This window comes from Mandrillus leucophaeus, unplaced genomic scaffold (genome assembly GCF_000951045.1).
Source record: "Mandrillus leucophaeus isolate KB7577 unplaced genomic scaffold, Mleu.le_1.0 Scaffold100, whole genome shotgun sequence".
NCBI lineage: Eukaryota > Metazoa > Chordata > Mammalia > Primates > Cercopithecidae > Mandrillus > Mandrillus leucophaeus.
Window position 1 is genome coordinate 3,332,642 of NW_012098099.1, and position 18,156 is coordinate 3,350,797.

At 43.4% G+C, this 18,156-nt stretch overlaps 1 protein-coding gene across 6 annotated transcripts in view; it reads left to right on the plus strand.

Annotated features, from left to right (window-relative positions):
* ELMO1 (engulfment and cell motility 1) overlaps window positions 1-18,156 on the plus strand; it is a 597,137-nt gene that overhangs the window by 542,444 nt on the left and 36,537 nt on the right. For all 6 annotated transcript variants that reach the window (XM_011972891.1, XM_011972881.1, XM_011972876.1 and 3 more), the window contains one exon: window positions 12,869-13,032. In XM_011972891.1, the coding sequence (XP_011828281.1) occupies window positions 12,869-13,032 (164 nt within the window). The remainder of the gene's footprint in view (window positions 1-12,868; window positions 13,033-18,156) is intronic.

The following is an 18,156-nucleotide window of genomic DNA, read 5'->3' on the forward strand; positions in this document are numbered from 1 at the left end:
GGACTTATAAGAAAACCTGATCCAAAGTTATTGACCCATTCTATGTGTTAGGTAAGATTAACTAGTGCCCACCCATATAGGAGATGGAGGATGGTGCCACTGTGAATGCCAAATTTAGTGGATTGGTGGTGGCTACTTGCAGACAGAGTCCAGGTTCAGCAGAAAAAAGAAATGCCGTGATAAATTAGTGATATCTGCCATTGGCATGGGAGAGAGGAGTGGTGAGATATGTGCCACATAATTGTCTATTCTGTGTCCTCCAAAGGACTCATCAGTAAGGAGAGGGACTGCATTCGGGTGAGAGCATGGCAGACCCAGCAGATTTCTGGAAACCATTACAATAGCTGGCTTCACAGCTGTGAGGGGTAGAACAGAGGAGCAGAAAGGAAGAGGGATGGAGTGAAGAAACACAAGAACCTTTTCAGATCTAGCTTGGGCTCATTGACTTCACACGACTGAGGAACTGTCCAGGTTTTGCAGAGTCAGGGCACTCTGGGTTGTTTTAATTGTCTGAGTTTTATAGCTGTGGTGGGTGACAAGTTCCCCTTTAAAGATAATAAATGGCTTGCAATTACTTCACTTTGGAAAGCACTCTTCTGCCCCAGAACACTGTAATAACCAGTCATAGAAGAGAAAAAGTCTGGGGATTTATGAGGGTGTCCCAATTTTCAACCATTTGGGAGAAATACAGCAGGACATTGGTACAGCAGTGTGTTAGTAAGAGTTAATCTATCATTGCTCCTCTCTCAACCCTCTTTTTCCCTCTGCTTAAAACGATCACAGGGATTCGTCCCTGGCCTTCATGAAGACTTGCCAGAATTTTTTTTTTTTTTTTTTTTTTTTTTTTTTGCACATAACTCTAGAAATACAATCTAGTTGACCTTCAGTTTCTGGACCGAAAGGGACATTTTCCAAGTATGAGGGATTTTAAAATTCAGTAGTCATAAAAAGACAAATGAAGCATGGTCTCTTCCTTTAAAGGGCTCAAGGTCCTGCTGGGGAGATGAGTAGTGAATAAATAATTTCACTGCACTCTGAGATATATGGTTGTTAAAGCAATAGGGTAAGAATGGACATAGATTTCTAAGAGCAAATAAACAGTGGTGTGCATAATAATCACTTTGTTTTCCTGCCCCTAAATTGTATTGATAATAGCACTTACTGAGATCTACTCTTATAATTTGTTTACACACCAACTTTCTCCTAAGTGCCTTTTTTTTTTTTTGAGGTCTTGCACTGTCACCCAGGCTGGAGTGCAGTGGTACCATCATAGTTCACTGCAGCCTCCAACTCTTGGGCTCAAGTGATCCTCCCACCCCAGCCTCCTGAGTAGCAAGGATTACAGGCATGAGTCACTGTGCCCGGCCTCACCTAAGTGCTTTTGAGTTTCTCAGGGGTGGATACTGGTCTGGTTATTCTCTCTGCTCCCAGCACCTCCTCACCCAACCATTAGCACATATTAATCTTGGTAAATGTTAGCTGAGCAAATACAGTCCTGAGTATACTTCTGATGCTTCTAACATAATACCAGGCATCAACAACTTATTAGAAAAAATGTAGACAATCAGAACATATTTATTCTTACAATATTTCATTAATAATTCGGCTGAATTTATTTGAAAACTGAAATGGTGTTTTCAATTTCTCAACAAAGAATAGGCCACTTAAAATGTGACAGTTAGTTTGATCTGTGCTAAAAGGGTGAAAACATAATATTTTCTTGTATATATCACAGAATCTTGACGAGTAGGCTCTGAAGTTCAGCTTTGTGGCCACTTCCACTGCCTGGTCTGTCTGTTGAGGCAAGTTCATGAACAGTTTCATTTTGGTTGATTGTACTCTCCTCGCAGGGTGACTTGCTGGAGTGGTCTTTGATTTCCTCTGAGTTCACCATCCTTGCCTGATGGCAGATCAGAGCTGGTTTATGGGAACCAGACCTTGCTTTTCCTACCTTATTTCCCCTGTGGTCTTGCCTGAGCAGTCTGCTTAAGAAAAGTTTATCAAATCTCCTTTCCAGAGGGGCAGGTTGTCCCATTTCATTTGTCACTATTTAACAGCTTATGCAAAACATGCTGGTAGAGCTAAGTGTGTGGGGCTTATTCACAGGCATTGATGAGAGATCATCACAGTGACCATTGACCCCTTTTCAGGCCTTACCAATGAGTTGAGTGAAGAAGGGGCAGTGACTGAGTATCAGATTTGTTGGTAAACACCCTGAATGTTGAAAGGAATGCCTGTGGGTATCATTTATTCATTAACAAAGACAAAAAGGATTTGCTAACCCTTCCTAGCATCTTGTGTTTTGGCATCATGATGGTGTAACTTGGAAAAGAAAAATCCATCTAGTCTCAGTTACTTCTTCAATGGAATTCCTCCCCTGATTTTGGGGGAGCTCCCAGGGAAGTGAATCCACCATCCCCTCCCCACCAAGGACAGGCAAAACTTAGCTGCAAGAGAGCAGCACCCCAGGAGTTACTCCATGTAGTTTAGGAGACCTTCCATATGGGAGGGTCATTCCTTGTAACTTCAGAATGATTTGTAGAAGGCTTTGTTTTCACCCCATGTTTGGCGAAGTATGGACAAATTTGAACAGGCATTAGAAAAACCAACAGTAGCATGATTATTAAAAATGTATAGCCATTTTCTCCCAATCCTGTTGGTGAAAGAGTTTTCCAGCCTTCTTTACAAGAAACCAACTCTATTTCTTTCTGCTTTTCCCCCACCCTGTCTCCTCAAGGTCACATGTTTTGAACTGACTTGCTTGACATGTTGTTTATTTAAAGCTGCGGATTAAATGCCACCCACTAATGTGATTTGCTTGGGCTTTGCCTGAGGCAGGCTCCATTAGACACTGGTGAAAATAGCTTCCTGTTGTCCAACCAGGTCCTTCGATTAGCTAACCAGCAAATTTAGCCCAAGTGCTGTATTTCAATTTGATTCTCTATTTAAATAGGGAATCAAATTGAAATACAGCAATTGGGCTAAATTTAAATGGGGAAAAGCAGCTTTGTCACATGGCTGTTTGCCTCTTGATCTCTTGTCTCAAGAGCAGGCTGCAAAGAGAAAGTGGTGACCCCAAACCTCACCTTTTCTGTCTCCTCTTTTGCATCAGGTCCCTGCAGATGCTAAAGAAAGTGAGAAGGATGTTGCTTACATAAACATTGTTCTTCAACTGAGCACTAATTGAGTTTAAGATGAATTGCTGGTTAATGTGTTTACCTATTTATTTTTACCAGTTATAAAGATGCCTTGAGCCCTAAATTAAAGTGCTTTCTCATGAGGTGCATGGCAGCTATTCATGGCCTGTGTCTGAGTCTTAGGAGTGGGGCAACACCCAGTGAGCACCTGTGCCGAACTGCAGGGTAAGGCATTGCATAACAAGTTATTTAGGGGTATAACACCAGGGCCCTCAACACTCCCATTTTGGATTATGACCAGATTCTCAGGATGCTTTAAGCTGCCTGAGCATCGCTGTCCCCTGCCATCCATTCCTGTTTCATTAGAAGCTGCAAATCCAAGCAAGGCAGTGGCAGCACTGGGAGCAGCTCCCTTCCCAACTGCTTCAGTGCCATCTGTTTGGCTCTCGAGGCATATTTGAAAAGTCACCTTTTATACTTTCATCACAGCCTGTCCTCAGGTTCCCCGGGCGCTGCCTGGACGCTGCCAGCTGCAAGCCTGACCGCTCAGGGTGGGCACTCGTTGCTGCCCAGCTCTGATGGAGATTCTGGGAACACTGACCATCACTGCTGCCCAAGGAGGTATGAGCTACTTTGAAAGACGTTGGCTGCCCTCGCTAAAGCAGTCCCTACACAGTGCCTGATCCAGGTAGCCTGAGGCCCTCCACATGCCTCTCACTGAGGCAGCCCAGGGGGAGTGGTCTGGCCTCAGGTAGCAGGTGGTGTCTAAGGGACCCACCCAAGCAGGCTGAGAGCAGGCACAGTCCCCTGTCCACCAATCTGACTGTCCCCAATGAGAGTACCAATCCTATCCATGCTGTCGGGAGGAGTTGAAGACCAAGTTTTAGGAGAACTGTGGGCAGTAACACACAGAGGACTCGGCTCTCTGGTTGGCATCTGTAAGTCACATTGGGCAGCACAGATGAAAGGGTGCAGGCCCTTTCTCCCTTTCTCCCTTTTCCCTGGAAGTGCAGTCATTCCTCCTTCCTACCTTCTTATGCTTCTTAATTCAGACCAGTTTTCCTCCACCCCAGCTGCGTATGCACCTCCCCTGGAGAGCTTTGCAGAACATGACCCGTGTCCAGAACCCATTCCAGGGTCAGAATCTTGAGGGATGAGGCCAGGCATAGACATCTCGTGAATTTTGTTACATAGTGAATGTTGAGAACCACTGGTTTTAGAGGCGGTTTCTTTCCGGTAGTCATTTGGTTGAGCCCATTATTCATAAATTAAACAGATATTTTCTCAATCATTACTCTGTGACTGGACTGTGCAGGCTCTGGAGATGAGATAGTAATAAAGGAGGGCACAGGTCATATTATGGTACAGTCAGTGCTGTGATAGGGCTGTGATGGGAGAATAGGGACAGGAACCCTGACTTTGGGGGAACTGTGGCAGGTCAGGAAGAATGATCAAGGATGGTAACATCTAGGCCTAGGATTAACAAATGAGCAGGGGCTAGAAGGAAGGTAGTAGTCATGGGTAGGAGGAAGGGCAAGAATGAAGGCACAGGAGTGAAGTTCAAGCACTGAGGGGATCCTAGTGAGACAAGATCGTGGGGTGCAAGGGCTCGGCCAGGTAAGGACGTCTCTACGAGATGGGAAGGTAGACGGCAATGCATTGGAGAGGCTGGCCTTCACCCAAGAGGAAATGCTGGGCCCCTGCAGGGTTTAAACAGGTGAATGACATGATCCACTTTGCATTTTGGAAATAAGCTGGCTGGAGTGAGGAGGAGCTGGAAGGGGCAGAATTGAAGTAAGAAGGTTGATGGCTAAACCAGGAAGGGCAAGGGTCCAGGGAGAGGTCAGTGAGAATGACGTGAAGTAGAAGGAATAGATATTCAAGAGGCAAAGTCAACATCACACCACTCCTGAAAACTCTGATCCTCAGAGCAAAATTCCTGACTTTCATCAACATACAGGTTCCCAAGCTCAAGAAGTTTCATTATTTTGATCACTGCTACATCACTTGCCATCGCTTACCAAAGACACCCTCAGAGTTACATATGGTCACAAATCCAGGTATATGGCGCCCAGAGAACAAGACTTGAGTTGTCAGTGGTTTGCATTCAAGAATAACCCAGGAAGAATAAAACCAATGGAGAAAGTTTCAGTCTGTTGTTGACCATTGTTTTTCTCATAGCACTTAACTTCATTTTTGATGGGATGCACCATAAGCTTTGTGTTCGTTGGGTTGTAATGCCGTCCTAGAGAGGAAGACTTACAAGGACCTCACTGCCTATGCTAAGCACAGCACTGGCTTTGGCTCTAAATTAGGTCTCATCACCCCTTCGGGCAGATGCTTACAGGAGCTTAGAGCTCAGAGGGCCGTTAGGGACACACTGAAGAAACAGAGGCAGGAGAAGTTAATGACTTGCTAAGTTCTCTTATTACTGGACGCCAAGATTAGACCACACATCCTTTGTGAAATTCAGAGAAGCTTTTTTGCATTTATTAATGAACAAAGTGTTTCGAATTCATCTGGTATAATTGAGGACACATGATGAAATTGAGAGGAGCCAGAGGTTGCACACTGGCTGAGCTGTGATTTCAAAGCAGTTTCTCTTCATTTACATTAAGGATGACCCCACAGGACCCTAGACGAGGAGCCCCTTCACCAGGGGACTGCAGTGGTGGAACCACAGTGAGAGGTGAGGCAGAAAAGAGCAAGGACAGGCCAGAGCATCTTCCGAGCCCTGAAACCATTCAGGCAAGAGTTGAGAATACTGTTTGATGAAAACACCTCTCTTTAATCTGTCGGAACCAATTCTGTTCAATTTGTCCTGAATATAATCTTGAACCACGCTGCATGTATTATAAAACACCCAGAGTCATCTTGTGAAGATTCGTAAGTTGTTTGCAAGCTGCAAGGAGATGATTTTTTTTGGATAAGATGTCTAGGACTGTGATTCAGAGGAAACGTCGTAACATATTGGGCACAATGCTCTACATCTCTTAATCCTAATTAAAGATTATTACCCTTACTTTATAGATAAGAAAACCAAGGTTCAGAGAAGTTGAGTGATTTGCCCAGCTTGTAAGTGACAGAACCAGACTTTGAAATGACTTATGCCTAACTATAAAGCCAGGTGTTGTTTTTATTTTACAGTAGGCATTGGCAAGCTACTGTTGCAGGCCAAATCCAGCCCACCACCTGTGTTTTGTAAATAAAGTTTTATTAGAACACAGCCATGCCCATTCACTGACATATTGTCTGTCATTACATAAGTTGCCATGGTAGAGTTGAGTAATTGCAGCAGACACTATATGGCTCACAAAGACTAAGATACTACTATCTGCCCTTAACAGAAGTTTGCTAACCCCTGTCTAAGCCTCACTGTCCTAAAATAAATTCAGAAACCTCAACTGCTACTCCTTGAGCCCAGACAGCACCTTTATTTTCTCTCTCCTTCGTGTTAATATGCATGACACCACTCAGCAAAGTGTCCTGCATGCATGGCCTGGCCTAGGTACTCCACTCCCTGATCTGGCAAAACTATAAAGTAAAACTATTGTGAGTTTCCAGAAGCTGACCCAATTTTAAAGACCTCTATATGGAGGTAGGCCAAAGAGGGATCAATAATTGCCCCTACCAGGTAAGCCATCAGTTTGTACCCTCACTTCTCACACTTTTTCTGGGCAAGGCCATTTCTCCACATTGTACCCTTAGAGTGTAGCCCCAAAGCGATCCCTGGCCTCTGGGAAATTATCCTTCCCACACATGAGCACTTAGGGTCTTCTTCCCCCAGACCCCTCTGCAGGCAGAATCTTTCCAATTCTTCGGTTGTTGTGAGCCTTCAGTCCTTTTGTTGTGTGTAAGGAACATTCCTAGGAAGAAAAATGGTCCAGCAATAAAGTCTCCCCCACATGAGTCATTTTTAGCTAGACTGGGTTGGCATCTGTTTTTCCTAAGACAGCCTTTTCTCCACCGTGAAGATAAATCAATTTAATGGACACCACTGATTGGGGGTAAACTGTACATTTTTTGTAAGTATTGACCACCTGTTAGTGGCAGTGCCCAGTAGCATACACCATTGTACCTTCTCCAGAAACCCTTCACTTGGCTGTAGATCTATCGCCTTCCAGCTCTTTCCCTGGAAAGAAGCCCAAAATGACCTCTGGAGCCCTAAGACACCATCCCACGGCCACAGGCTTTGTTCTTTGGCTTTGTGAAAGTGTGCTTTATAAACCTTGTTGGCAGACTCATCATTCTGCTAAGGACTTACTTGTTGTATCAATCTACAGATGAAAGGTGGGAGCCTAAAAGCCTCTGGCATTGCTCATACCAACCATATTACACTCTGGAATATATTGTATTAAGTAGTATGGGCCATCATACAAGTAAGAAATAGTTCCTGCCCTCCAGGGACTTACAATCTAGACAGCATGAAATGTACACCAATAACTAGCTTCACTGCTTGCTGGTGATATGACAAGACTCGCTGGAAGATGTAGATGCCATATGGAAGACTCAGAAGGGGTGCTGGATGTTTGCCGAAATCAGTGGTTCTCATACTTGAGCATGCATTAAAATCACCTAGAGAACTGTTAACATAGAGTGCTGGGTGCCACTCTTAGCATTTCTGATTCAGTAAATCTGGGGTGGGCCCAGGAAGTTGCATTCCTACCAAGTTGTCAGCTGATGCATGTGTGGCCCAGGAATACCCTGTCCAAAATATTTTTACAGGAGAAGCTTCTTACATACGTAAATTCCTTCTGGGATTGTAAGGGAGCTGACATTGGTTGAGTGTCTAATATGTTCTCTTCAGTATATTAGGTACTTTGGCTATAATATTTTCTTTAGATTTCACAATGCTGTGAATTTCATATTATTACTAGCACTCTACAATGAGCAAACTAAGGCTTAGGAAGAGGAACTTACATTTGCTAGATATCCAGTATGTACCATAAAGGATGTGGGGCATTATCCAGTTTACAACTGTTTGAATTCTAAATGATTAGTACTCCTAGTTTAGGAGTGGTAAAAAAAAAAAAAAATGAGTAAAGATAGTAAAAATGAATCTGAGAGAGATTGAGTGTCTTGAGCAAGGTCAAAGCCCCAGGAAACATGCATGCTGGATTCAAAATCACGTGTGGTGTTCTAAAGGCTGAGAAGCCATACTGTAGCTAGTACCTGTCTGTTTGCCAAAAGCTACTAATGTAGACTCCAAAAGCATGTTTTCTTCCATGCTTGAAGCATGTACGTCCTACCTCCTTGCCTTTGCTCATGCTGGTCCTTCTGCTTAGAATTCCCTTCTCCCTCTTCTTCACCTGAGTAACTCCCATTCATCCTCCAAGCAAAATGTTGTCTCAGCTGTGGAGACTTCTGTAACATCCCCTCCTTACCCCAGCTAGAGCAGAAATAATGACTTCTTTATAAGCGTTGCAACATACTTTATATTATCAAATTCCTTCACAGACCCCAAAGTCCTCTGGTGACATATCCTTAGTTACAGAAACAAACAAAAAAAAATCCAAATTTTTCATTTTAGCCATCAAAGCCACCCAGCTTGCTTTTCAACCACACCTTGCAGCTCCACCTGATTTCTCCAACTAAACAAAACTGCCGAACACTCTTCCCCACCCACGGCTATGTTCTCCTTCCCCCTCCAAGACTTCACTCAGGCTGCTGCTGTCACCAAGAATGGCCCCTCCCCTGCACCTCAGCCTGTCTGCATGTGACCTTTCCACCAGCCCCGGCTAAAGTCCTGGTGCTATGCCCTCAGCCCTTTGGGAGGGCCTCCGTAAGTGTTCGTGGAGTGAACACCTGACCCCTTGCTCCCCTGTGACATCACATCTTCCCTTGGGTGAAGCAAGTATGTGTCTTTCCACTGTCCCAGGCTGAGAGCTCATCCGGCGCAAGGCCTGCAGTGTCTCATCATTCTTAGGTGCTCACAAAACATTTGTTGAAAAAAATGGATAAATGATGCTGGATGAAGCTTGTGGGTTAAAGGCAGGATGGGAGAACTGATTGGATGAGGAGCACATGTAGACTCAGTAGGTCTTGTGATAAAACACAGGAGCACATTTACATGACCAACAATGAGAGCAGGGACATAGGTGGACTTTGCCAGAATGCTTGATTCCATTTAGGAACCTCCTATGCTCGTACCTTTAACCCGGTCTTCCAAGGAGCCAAAAGGATTTCTCAATTTGAAGTACAGATGTCTTGTGGGACTCTCACTTTTTTTGTAATATGTAACATTATTACAGAGAATATGGGCTAAGAAGACTCCAGAAACACACCACTGACAGGGTCCAGACATCGATTGAATGAGGGGGCAATACCAACAGCGAATGCAGATTCTAAGAGTGTACTTTCTTTGATGTCTGTGGCAAAGCACGTACTGTAACTAAAAGCTTAATTCCATTGATTTTCTGATGCCTCCACAACACCGTCTGTGGGTTTTTCAAACAAATGGTAAAAGGTGTGATGTTTTCTAAGGAAGGTAGAGTTAAGGATGGTGGTTGTGAATGTCTTGATTTGTGAATGTCTTGCACATGCAAAACATTAACAGAGACATGAAGCTATCAGTTGTAAACCTTGTAGCTAAATTGCAAAGGCACAGAGGAATGTTTGACTTATGTAACTCTTTTGTCTTCTTAAAAACATGAATGATATCTTTCACTGAGGTTATTTTCCTTGACATGCAGAGTGACCATAGAACTTCTCAGGGCTGGTGCCAACAAAACTGTGAAGTGAAGTAGGTGAAGCTAGTCTTTCACTCCACCAACCTCTGTCCTGTGCTTTATACCCACTGCTTATATCCCTTCCTCTGGGGCCAGGTGCCTGCTTTTTCTTTCTCCCTATCAACCTAGTCTTAGGAAAAGTTCTATACTTTCTTCAAACTGAAGTATAAGTGATTTGGGGAAAATTCAAAGGATTGTTCTATTTATGTATTCTTGCATCTAGCAAGGATCAAAGTCTTAAGCTAGAGGAATGGGGCTCTAGGAGTGGATTTTAAGCATAATCTAGAAGTAGGAGTTAAAGAGTTCCCCACATTCCATAAGGGATCATCATGATTTCCATGCAGAGGTGCACTCATGAGCCTGTAAATGCAGGCGATTTTTAAAAGTCACTTGTTGAATTAACTTTGCTATTTCTATCCATCTTCCCTCTCCTACTCCTCCCTTTCCCTGGGCAATCTCAGCCCCACAGCTGGTCCTCCTCTTGGACATCACTGTATGTATTTGTTGGGATTCTTTGGTTGCAAGTGACAGGAACAGTCAAACCATCATCCAAGCCATCTTCCAAAAAAAAAAAAAAAAAAGGCTCTTGTAACCAAACAACCAAATGCAGGGCTTGAATCACCTTTACAGTTGAACAAGTCTTAACTATTAACACTCTCTCTCTCTCTCACACACACACACACACACACACACACACACACATATCTATTTTCTTCTGTGTGCTTCTACTGGCATTGGTCTCATTATCTTCCCCTTTCCTATATATGAAGGGACATAGTCTTACAGTTCTCAATTTGAGGGAAAGAGAGCATGCTTCGGGTCTGCCTCAAGACAGAAAAGTCTGGGGAAGGATGCTGATTGGTCAGCTCAGGTCACGTGACCACTTTGGCTCATTGCTGTGTCTAGGCAGATGTGGTGTAATCACCATTATCTCTGTGACATACCCTTAAGAAACACATGACATGAGGGAATCACCCTCTTCATCTGTAAAATGAGGGGAGTGGAGATCGCTCTAAAACTCTTAGCTTTAACCTGATTCTGTTTGAAAATCATATCTTCATTTTTGGTATTCTTATCACTATTATCTTAGTCTCTCATCATGTCCAGCCTCCCACAAGAAAACCAGATATCACTGGCAAACAATAATGATCTCCTTGGCTCCTTGGCCTCTCTAAGTGGGCCAAGCAGCACCCCCTATGGTGCCCCTCATATGATACAGCAAAGTATTATAGCTCAACCTTGACCAAATTTAATCATTTATGCCACATGATGTTAGATGGTCACAATTTCCAAATTTGTCAAGCACTCCAAATTTGGCATTTTGCCTAAGTTATATTAAAAAAAAAAAAAAAAAAAGATCTGGTGAAAGATCAACTGGAAATTTGCCTGTATGACATTATGCTGGGGGCATGAAACAATGCTTATGTGACTAGTTCCAATTCAGACGCAAGCCAGGTTCAAAGCAGCTGATACACAGTGGTGTTCCAGATTATTCATTTATTTCCCTTCCCATGAAATGTCTTCAATGAAAAGCCTATCCACCTACCAACAAAGTCCATCAGCCTGTCATCTCTATCATTTCTGCAGTTCTACTGTAATGATCCTTGGCCATGTCCACCTTTCTGAGACCATTAGTTCATAGAAGGCAAGAAATACATCATATGCATATTTGTTCAACATCTAGTCTATGCCAAATCCATCCTCTTGGCTTGCTTGGGATCCTAGGATTCAACTACATATGTGTGATTTGGGGCAAGTCATCAATCCTTTCTCAGTCAGTTTCCTTTTCTTTTACATAGTGGTAATGGCACCTCCACTGTATTGGAGGGAGGATTAAATAAGGTGATAAAGAGCAAACTGCCTAGCACAGAATTCAACATATAGCAGGGGTGCATCTGTCGTTTGCCTTATTTTTAAGTTCCCAAATGACACGAAGAATGGTGGCATGGGTGGCAGCATAGTCGGGTGTTTACAATCCTGATATCCAATCCCAGCTCAGCCACTTAACGACCAATGGTATGATTTTGAAGTTTCTTAAGGTTTCAAAGCCTCAGTTTCTTCATATGTAAAGTGGAGTTGATGGTAATATCTACCTCATAGATTTGAGTGGCTAAAGAAAGAAAACATAGATAAAGCACCTACCATAGCATCTGGCACATAGATTCCTATAAATGGTATCACTTGTTGCTATCATCTGTAATGGAGGGTGAAAAAAGAAGCAGCAAGATTCCACTCTGAGATGCTTCTGTGTTTTTTCTGGTCTTTTCCTGCTGTATGCATCCTGATGAAGATGAACCCACATTAATAGAGGCAGTGGTTAATTGTCTCCTTGTGGGCTAGCCCTGTCCTGAGGCAGAAAATTACCATATTCTTCTTTTTTCTTGAAGCTTCCAGTGGGATATGTCTGTTCTAATTTAATAAACCTCTTTTTTTAGCGCCTGGCTCAAAGAGGCAATACCACATGTACATTTCCAAATGCATAATTAGTATGAACACTCAGGCCCTAACTACATGGGGAAAGCAGTCTGGGAGAGGGGGGTGTGAGTATCTGTTCACATTCATTTGAAGCAGCGCCAACCAAACTTCCACAGTTAATTGTATCTCAGTGATTTTCTCCTGGAAAAAAATAATTACTATGCAGGGCTCTAGCTGCTGCTTGGCCTTCGTTCATTCCTGACTCTTGAGTTGGCATTGTTTACAATGTTGAGTCAGCAGCAGTCACATAATATGTCAAGCAAGTGGAGTCCGCCTCCCACCCCAAGATTCCCCACCCTACCAGTTCCCTGTTATCAATCCATTTCCTTTCTTGTGTTCCAGCAATACAAGAGAAAATGAAAGATGGGCATGATGGAAGTTTACTCTTTTGGAAAAGCATGCTCAAGGTTCATATTGAACATGCATGCAAAGGGCACCAGGGAAGCAGGGAGCCCTTAACTCGGAAAGACTTTTCTGAATGGGAAAGGTCAGCCCCCAGGAAAATGATGGTTTTCCTTTCATCTGCAGGTAATGCAGGTGGTGAAGGAGCAGGTTATGAGAGCACTTACAACCAAGCCTAGCTCCCTGGACCAGTTCAAGAGCAAACTGCAGAACCTGAGCTACACTGAGATCCTGAAAATCCGCCAGTCCGAGAGGATGAACCAGGAAGATTTCCAGTCCCGCCCGATTTTGTAAGTTACCCCGTATTGACCTCTGTCTCCCAAAAGACTCTAACCCACTATTTCTCGAATGATCGCCTATCACGAAGCTGGGCTGTGCCGTGAGCTCCTCAGGGAAGGTCAGCAGAAGACATTCCGAGGGATCTCTTATTTAGTTAGGGGAGTCTCAGCAGCTCCTTGAGGAAGGGCTGGGCTGAGTGGAGTGGGCCAGGTGTTGGAAGAATGGATCTAAACCAGGAACTGGCCCCGTTAGTGACAAGTCTTCCAGGGATTTGTAGCTTAAAAGTTTGGACCTTTTCCAACACTTGGAACAATTTTTTTTTCCCTTTGTCCAGTAAAACTATATTTCATGCGGGTGCCCTTTGAATAGCAAGACCTTCCGAGCCAGCCAGAGTGAGGCCCATCCATAGGTAAAGCAATATGAAAATGAAAGTAGCATGAGTCCAAATGAGTGGGAGTGAGAGCTTGAGAGGAAGAGAGTGAACTACCTCCTCTTTGCCCTGTTGGCACTGGTTGGCATCGCAGCATGCTATATGGCCTTCATGACTATGAACCTACAGTCCTACAGTGGGGAGGCAGCATGCCCCCCTTCACAGGACTTTGCAAGAAACGCCACTTGCAAGCATTGCAAAATTTCATGTATTCCAATCTTTAAAATGTTCTGAACTCACACATGAAGGGTATTTTGCTTGCTTCATCTTTTCTTAGAACTGCTCTGTTTCCCTTCCTTTGTCCTGTTCTAAGAGCTGGGTCAATTTTAAAGAGGAAAAAAATAGGGAGAGGCGTATGTGTTTGATATTTATTCTCATTTTGTCCTCAGAAGACTGGACACAGCTTCTGAGCTTTTGCATGAAGCCAACTTGTAACATAGTTTTAATTCTGAAGGCTATACTCCCCTACCACGCACACATGCTCTCTTTCTGTTTCTGATTCTTTCCCTTTTTGTTTGTTGACCTCCAGTATTTGACACTTCTAATGCTTGGCAATTTGTAAAGCACCCTTCATGCTATTTCATTTCTTCACATCCCTGTGAGATGGGCAGGCCTTACTCCCATGCAAAGGCTAGGATAGGCAGGTCTTATTCCTATGCAAACGCTAGTCTGGAGGGGTGAGCACCATGCTAACAAGTGGAGGAGCCAGGACTGAGCCTCAAGTCTACTGACCCCTCAGCTAATATTTTGTTTGCCCTGCCCAAGCTTCTTTGCAATGTGAGAGACTGAAATGAGGTTTAAAAAGTGCACAGGTCTAAAAGGACAATAGCTAAGCAGTAATATCTGTACATTTGTTTTCCAATCTTAAGAAGCACTGTTAGAAACTGTGGAGTAGAACCCTGCAGACTAGTTGGCATGAAGTCAGTCAGCTGGGGAGGGAAAATGCTTCCAAGGTGCTTTGGTTTCATCATTGCAAAACCTAAGTCATACCTGCATAAGCATCAGCTAGCCTTGACAAGAGGTACTGCTGGGGTTTTGCATTGGTCCTCAGCCAGAAGACGGTAACAGCTAGAAACACCAAGCAGGATGCACTTTGGATAAGTGACTGGCTCCTCAGAGATGCAGTTTCTCACCTGCAAAGAGGGACAATGGCTCCTTGCCCCATCCCAGGGCCTACAGTGTACTGGATTTCATAACATGTTTCAGCAGATGTATAAACATAGGACACTTTATTATGCTTTTGATAATAAATCTTAAAACCTGAAGGGAGACTTGCGGAATCACTTCCGTTAAAGGCAAGTGACTCTGAATTACATTTGATGAATTATGTTTGACCTTGACTTTTTTCAAGTTAAGACTGTTAACCTCATGGCAAGTGCGAACATTTTACTCCTACTTTGGCTTTATATCTTCACTTCCTAAGACTTTGACTGTGACATTCTGAAGTTTCTTTCCCCTTGTATTATAAGATGCTCTTATCTTTGAAACAATCCAAATATGAAGGGAATCTTCTGCATGGATGTAGCTTTTGCATCATCCCTCGGCCATGGACCGAGAAGTACCATGGCCCACTGGAGGTCTTGATATCTGTAGCTGCAGCAAAGTCACAGAGAGTGGTTAGGAGCCACAGCATTTAAGCAGGAGGGCCAGGGACCAGTTTGATATTTACCCCAACCTCTGAAACCGGCAGAGGGTAGCTGCGGTATGTTTTGCCTATTAGAGTGATCTACTAGACAGGAATTCATTATGGGGTTACATGAAGTCTAACTTCTGCCAAAATGGCTCACACAATAAACCCAAGTCACCTAAGAGAAAGGAATAGAGGAGTAGACCATGTATGCTTGTTTTCATTCATTTGTTCATTTCACAAACATATATTGAACAATTCCTACATGCCAGGCCCTGCGCAAGGTCCTGGGGGCAGGCAGAGACCCAGAGACACTTGGTCTCCTTCTGTCACAGTCTAGGATTAGGGATGGCGGATTTACCGTAGACTGGGCTCAGTGCTTAGTTACACGAAGAGCACAGAGGAGATGGATCTAACCCAAGCTTGAGGGTTAGGATATTGGGATTTTTGAGCTGAAAATCACCCTTAAGGCCATCCAGTTCAAACTTTTCATTTTGCAGACAGGGACAGCAACTTGGCTGGTGCCTGACCACCAGTGGGGAATCCCACTGGCCATCAGGCTGCCTGCTGCCTCTGTGTATGCCACACACAGCATGGTGGCAAACCTCAGCTCCATGCAGACCACTTGAGCTGTTAATACACCCTGTTGTTATAAAATGGTTATGTTTCCTGAGAAGAAAAATGTAAACTCCATGTGAATAAATATTTTGGGGAATATATATTCAGTGGGTTGAAGAAGCTCTGTTTTATTTCTTACCTCTTGACTAATTGTTTCAAAGAGGAGGTATTTGTTATGTCTTATTTAGTGCAACTTACCAAGGAAGATAAGTCCATCCACACAATTAATCGGAGTTAATGGTCATAAAAAGTTTGAATAGTCCAAAAATGGATCATTTAACACTATGTTGGAAAGGAAGGGGAGATGCAAGGACAAACATCAGTGAAAGCAGTGAAGCAAAATGTGTAAAACTTCGACCCAGTTTACTATCAGACTGACCTTAGGTCATTTACAAGTGTGGCTCTGTAAGCAAGTTATGTAATCCATTCTAAGCCTGCTTTCCTCATCTCTAAAAATGAAGATATCAAAAGTGTCAAAGTGTCTTCATCACTGGATTGTCATAAGGATTTGACAAAGTAATGCATGAAAAGCACTTATCATATGCCCGGGCCTTAATATTCACTTGAAGAAATGTTCTGTCTTACTAGCCTGTAATCAGAATTTAACAAATTGTGATACTGTTGATATGTAAATGATAAAACTGACACTGTGCATGTATTTGTATTAATATATGCCTCTCCCTTGTCTTAGAAAGTATAACAGAAATCAGTGGGAAAGAAAAGCAAAAACAAACAAAGCCAGGAATAAAGCTGATGCCTACCCTGCAAACTTGCATCCTCGCTAAAGATCTGCCACATGCTTCACTCAGAGCTTTCTCATAACTAATGCGAGGGAGACAGTCTGGTCAGTTATACAATGTTCAGTGTTCAGACAGCTGACAAATATCTAATGAGCGCCTGCACGTGCCAGACACTATTCTATGTGTTGGCAATTCAGTAGTGAAGAGAACAGACCTATTTCTTGCCCCCACAGTGATTATATTTTAGTAGGGAGAAAAAAGGCAATACACACGGTGAATAAGATGATAGCATGTTAAGAGGAGATACATGCAGTGGAGGCACAAAGCAAGATAAGAGAAATAGAGTGCAGTTTTAAATATGTTGGTTAGAGTAGCTCTCTAATTAGGATGGTGTCAATTGAGTACAGACTTGCAAGGGACTAAGGGAGCAGGCCATGTGGGTATTTGGGAGAAGGGTATTCCAGGCAGAGAGAACCACCAGGGCAAAGGCCCTGAGGTTGGAGAGGTCTGGGTGTTTAGTGAATAAAGAGGAGGCCAGTGTGGCTGGAGCAAAATAACTGAGGGGGAGAGAGCAATGGAAGGTGAGGCCAGAAAGGTGCAGGGAGCTCCATTACACAAGGCCTTGTTGGGGAGCCATTGGAGGGTTTTGAGCAAAGGAATGATGTGATGTGACTTAGGTGTTTAAATAATCTCTCTATTACTGTATTGGAAATAGACTCTAAGAAAGCAAGTTTTTGGAAGCAGGGAAATCAATGAGAAAGCTATTTTAATAACCCAATCAAGAGGTGATGAGAAATGATTATAGTGTACTGAAAATGAGATCCATTTTGAAGAGAAGGGACAAAGGTATTTCCTGATTGATTAGGAAATATCTAGGGATGTAAGTGAAAGAGAGAAGTCAAGGATGAACTCCTGGTTTTGGGCCTTAACAACTAAAGGACAGACCAAGTGGAGCAGGGGATCAGAAGTTCGGCTTTGGATATATGAAGCTACGAGACGTCCAATTAGACAGTCAGACAGCTGAGCTTGGGGTTCAGCAGAGAGATGGACAGTGGGTAGTTGCTCAGTAGGGCAGGCCCCAAGTCAAAGAAGGAATCTCACCAGTCTAATGGTGCTGTCTGCCTTCTGTGTATAGCAGTGGCCTTACTGGACCTGAAATTGAAATTGTTTTCCAGAAACAGTGCTAGACTTTGAACTGCTCTTCACACACTCTTTAAATCCTTTCTCCTTTAACCTTCTTCCTTTTATTTATTGGCAAGGCCTTTGGATAGAATGAGAAAGATATTTATCAAAGCAAAGCTAGTAAACCCATAGCTCTGGCCTGATTGACCCCAAGCTCAGAATTTCAAAAGCCAGTTGTAGCCCATGAAGTTATTACCTGGCTTACCCCAGAGGGCAGATATCAGCCACAGAAATATACTGTAGGGCTTACTTATGTTTTCTTAATGTGTGTGAATTCTACGGCTACTGAGTCCATTTGCCAGGAAAGAAGAAATTGCTTCGAAAAAGAAAGAGCTGGTGGGCACCTGCTATGAGTCAGGTAGTGCAACAGAAGGAAAGAGCTGTCTCGTTTCCTTCGTTGCCTGGTCACATTTTGGAGTCCTTGGGGGCTTATAACAAAAAAAAAAGGAGTAATTCTTGTAGCAGCAGATTCTCTTATTCTGATAGTGCATCCTCACAATATGGTTCCATGATGAAATGTGTTGTGGCAGGCACCTCT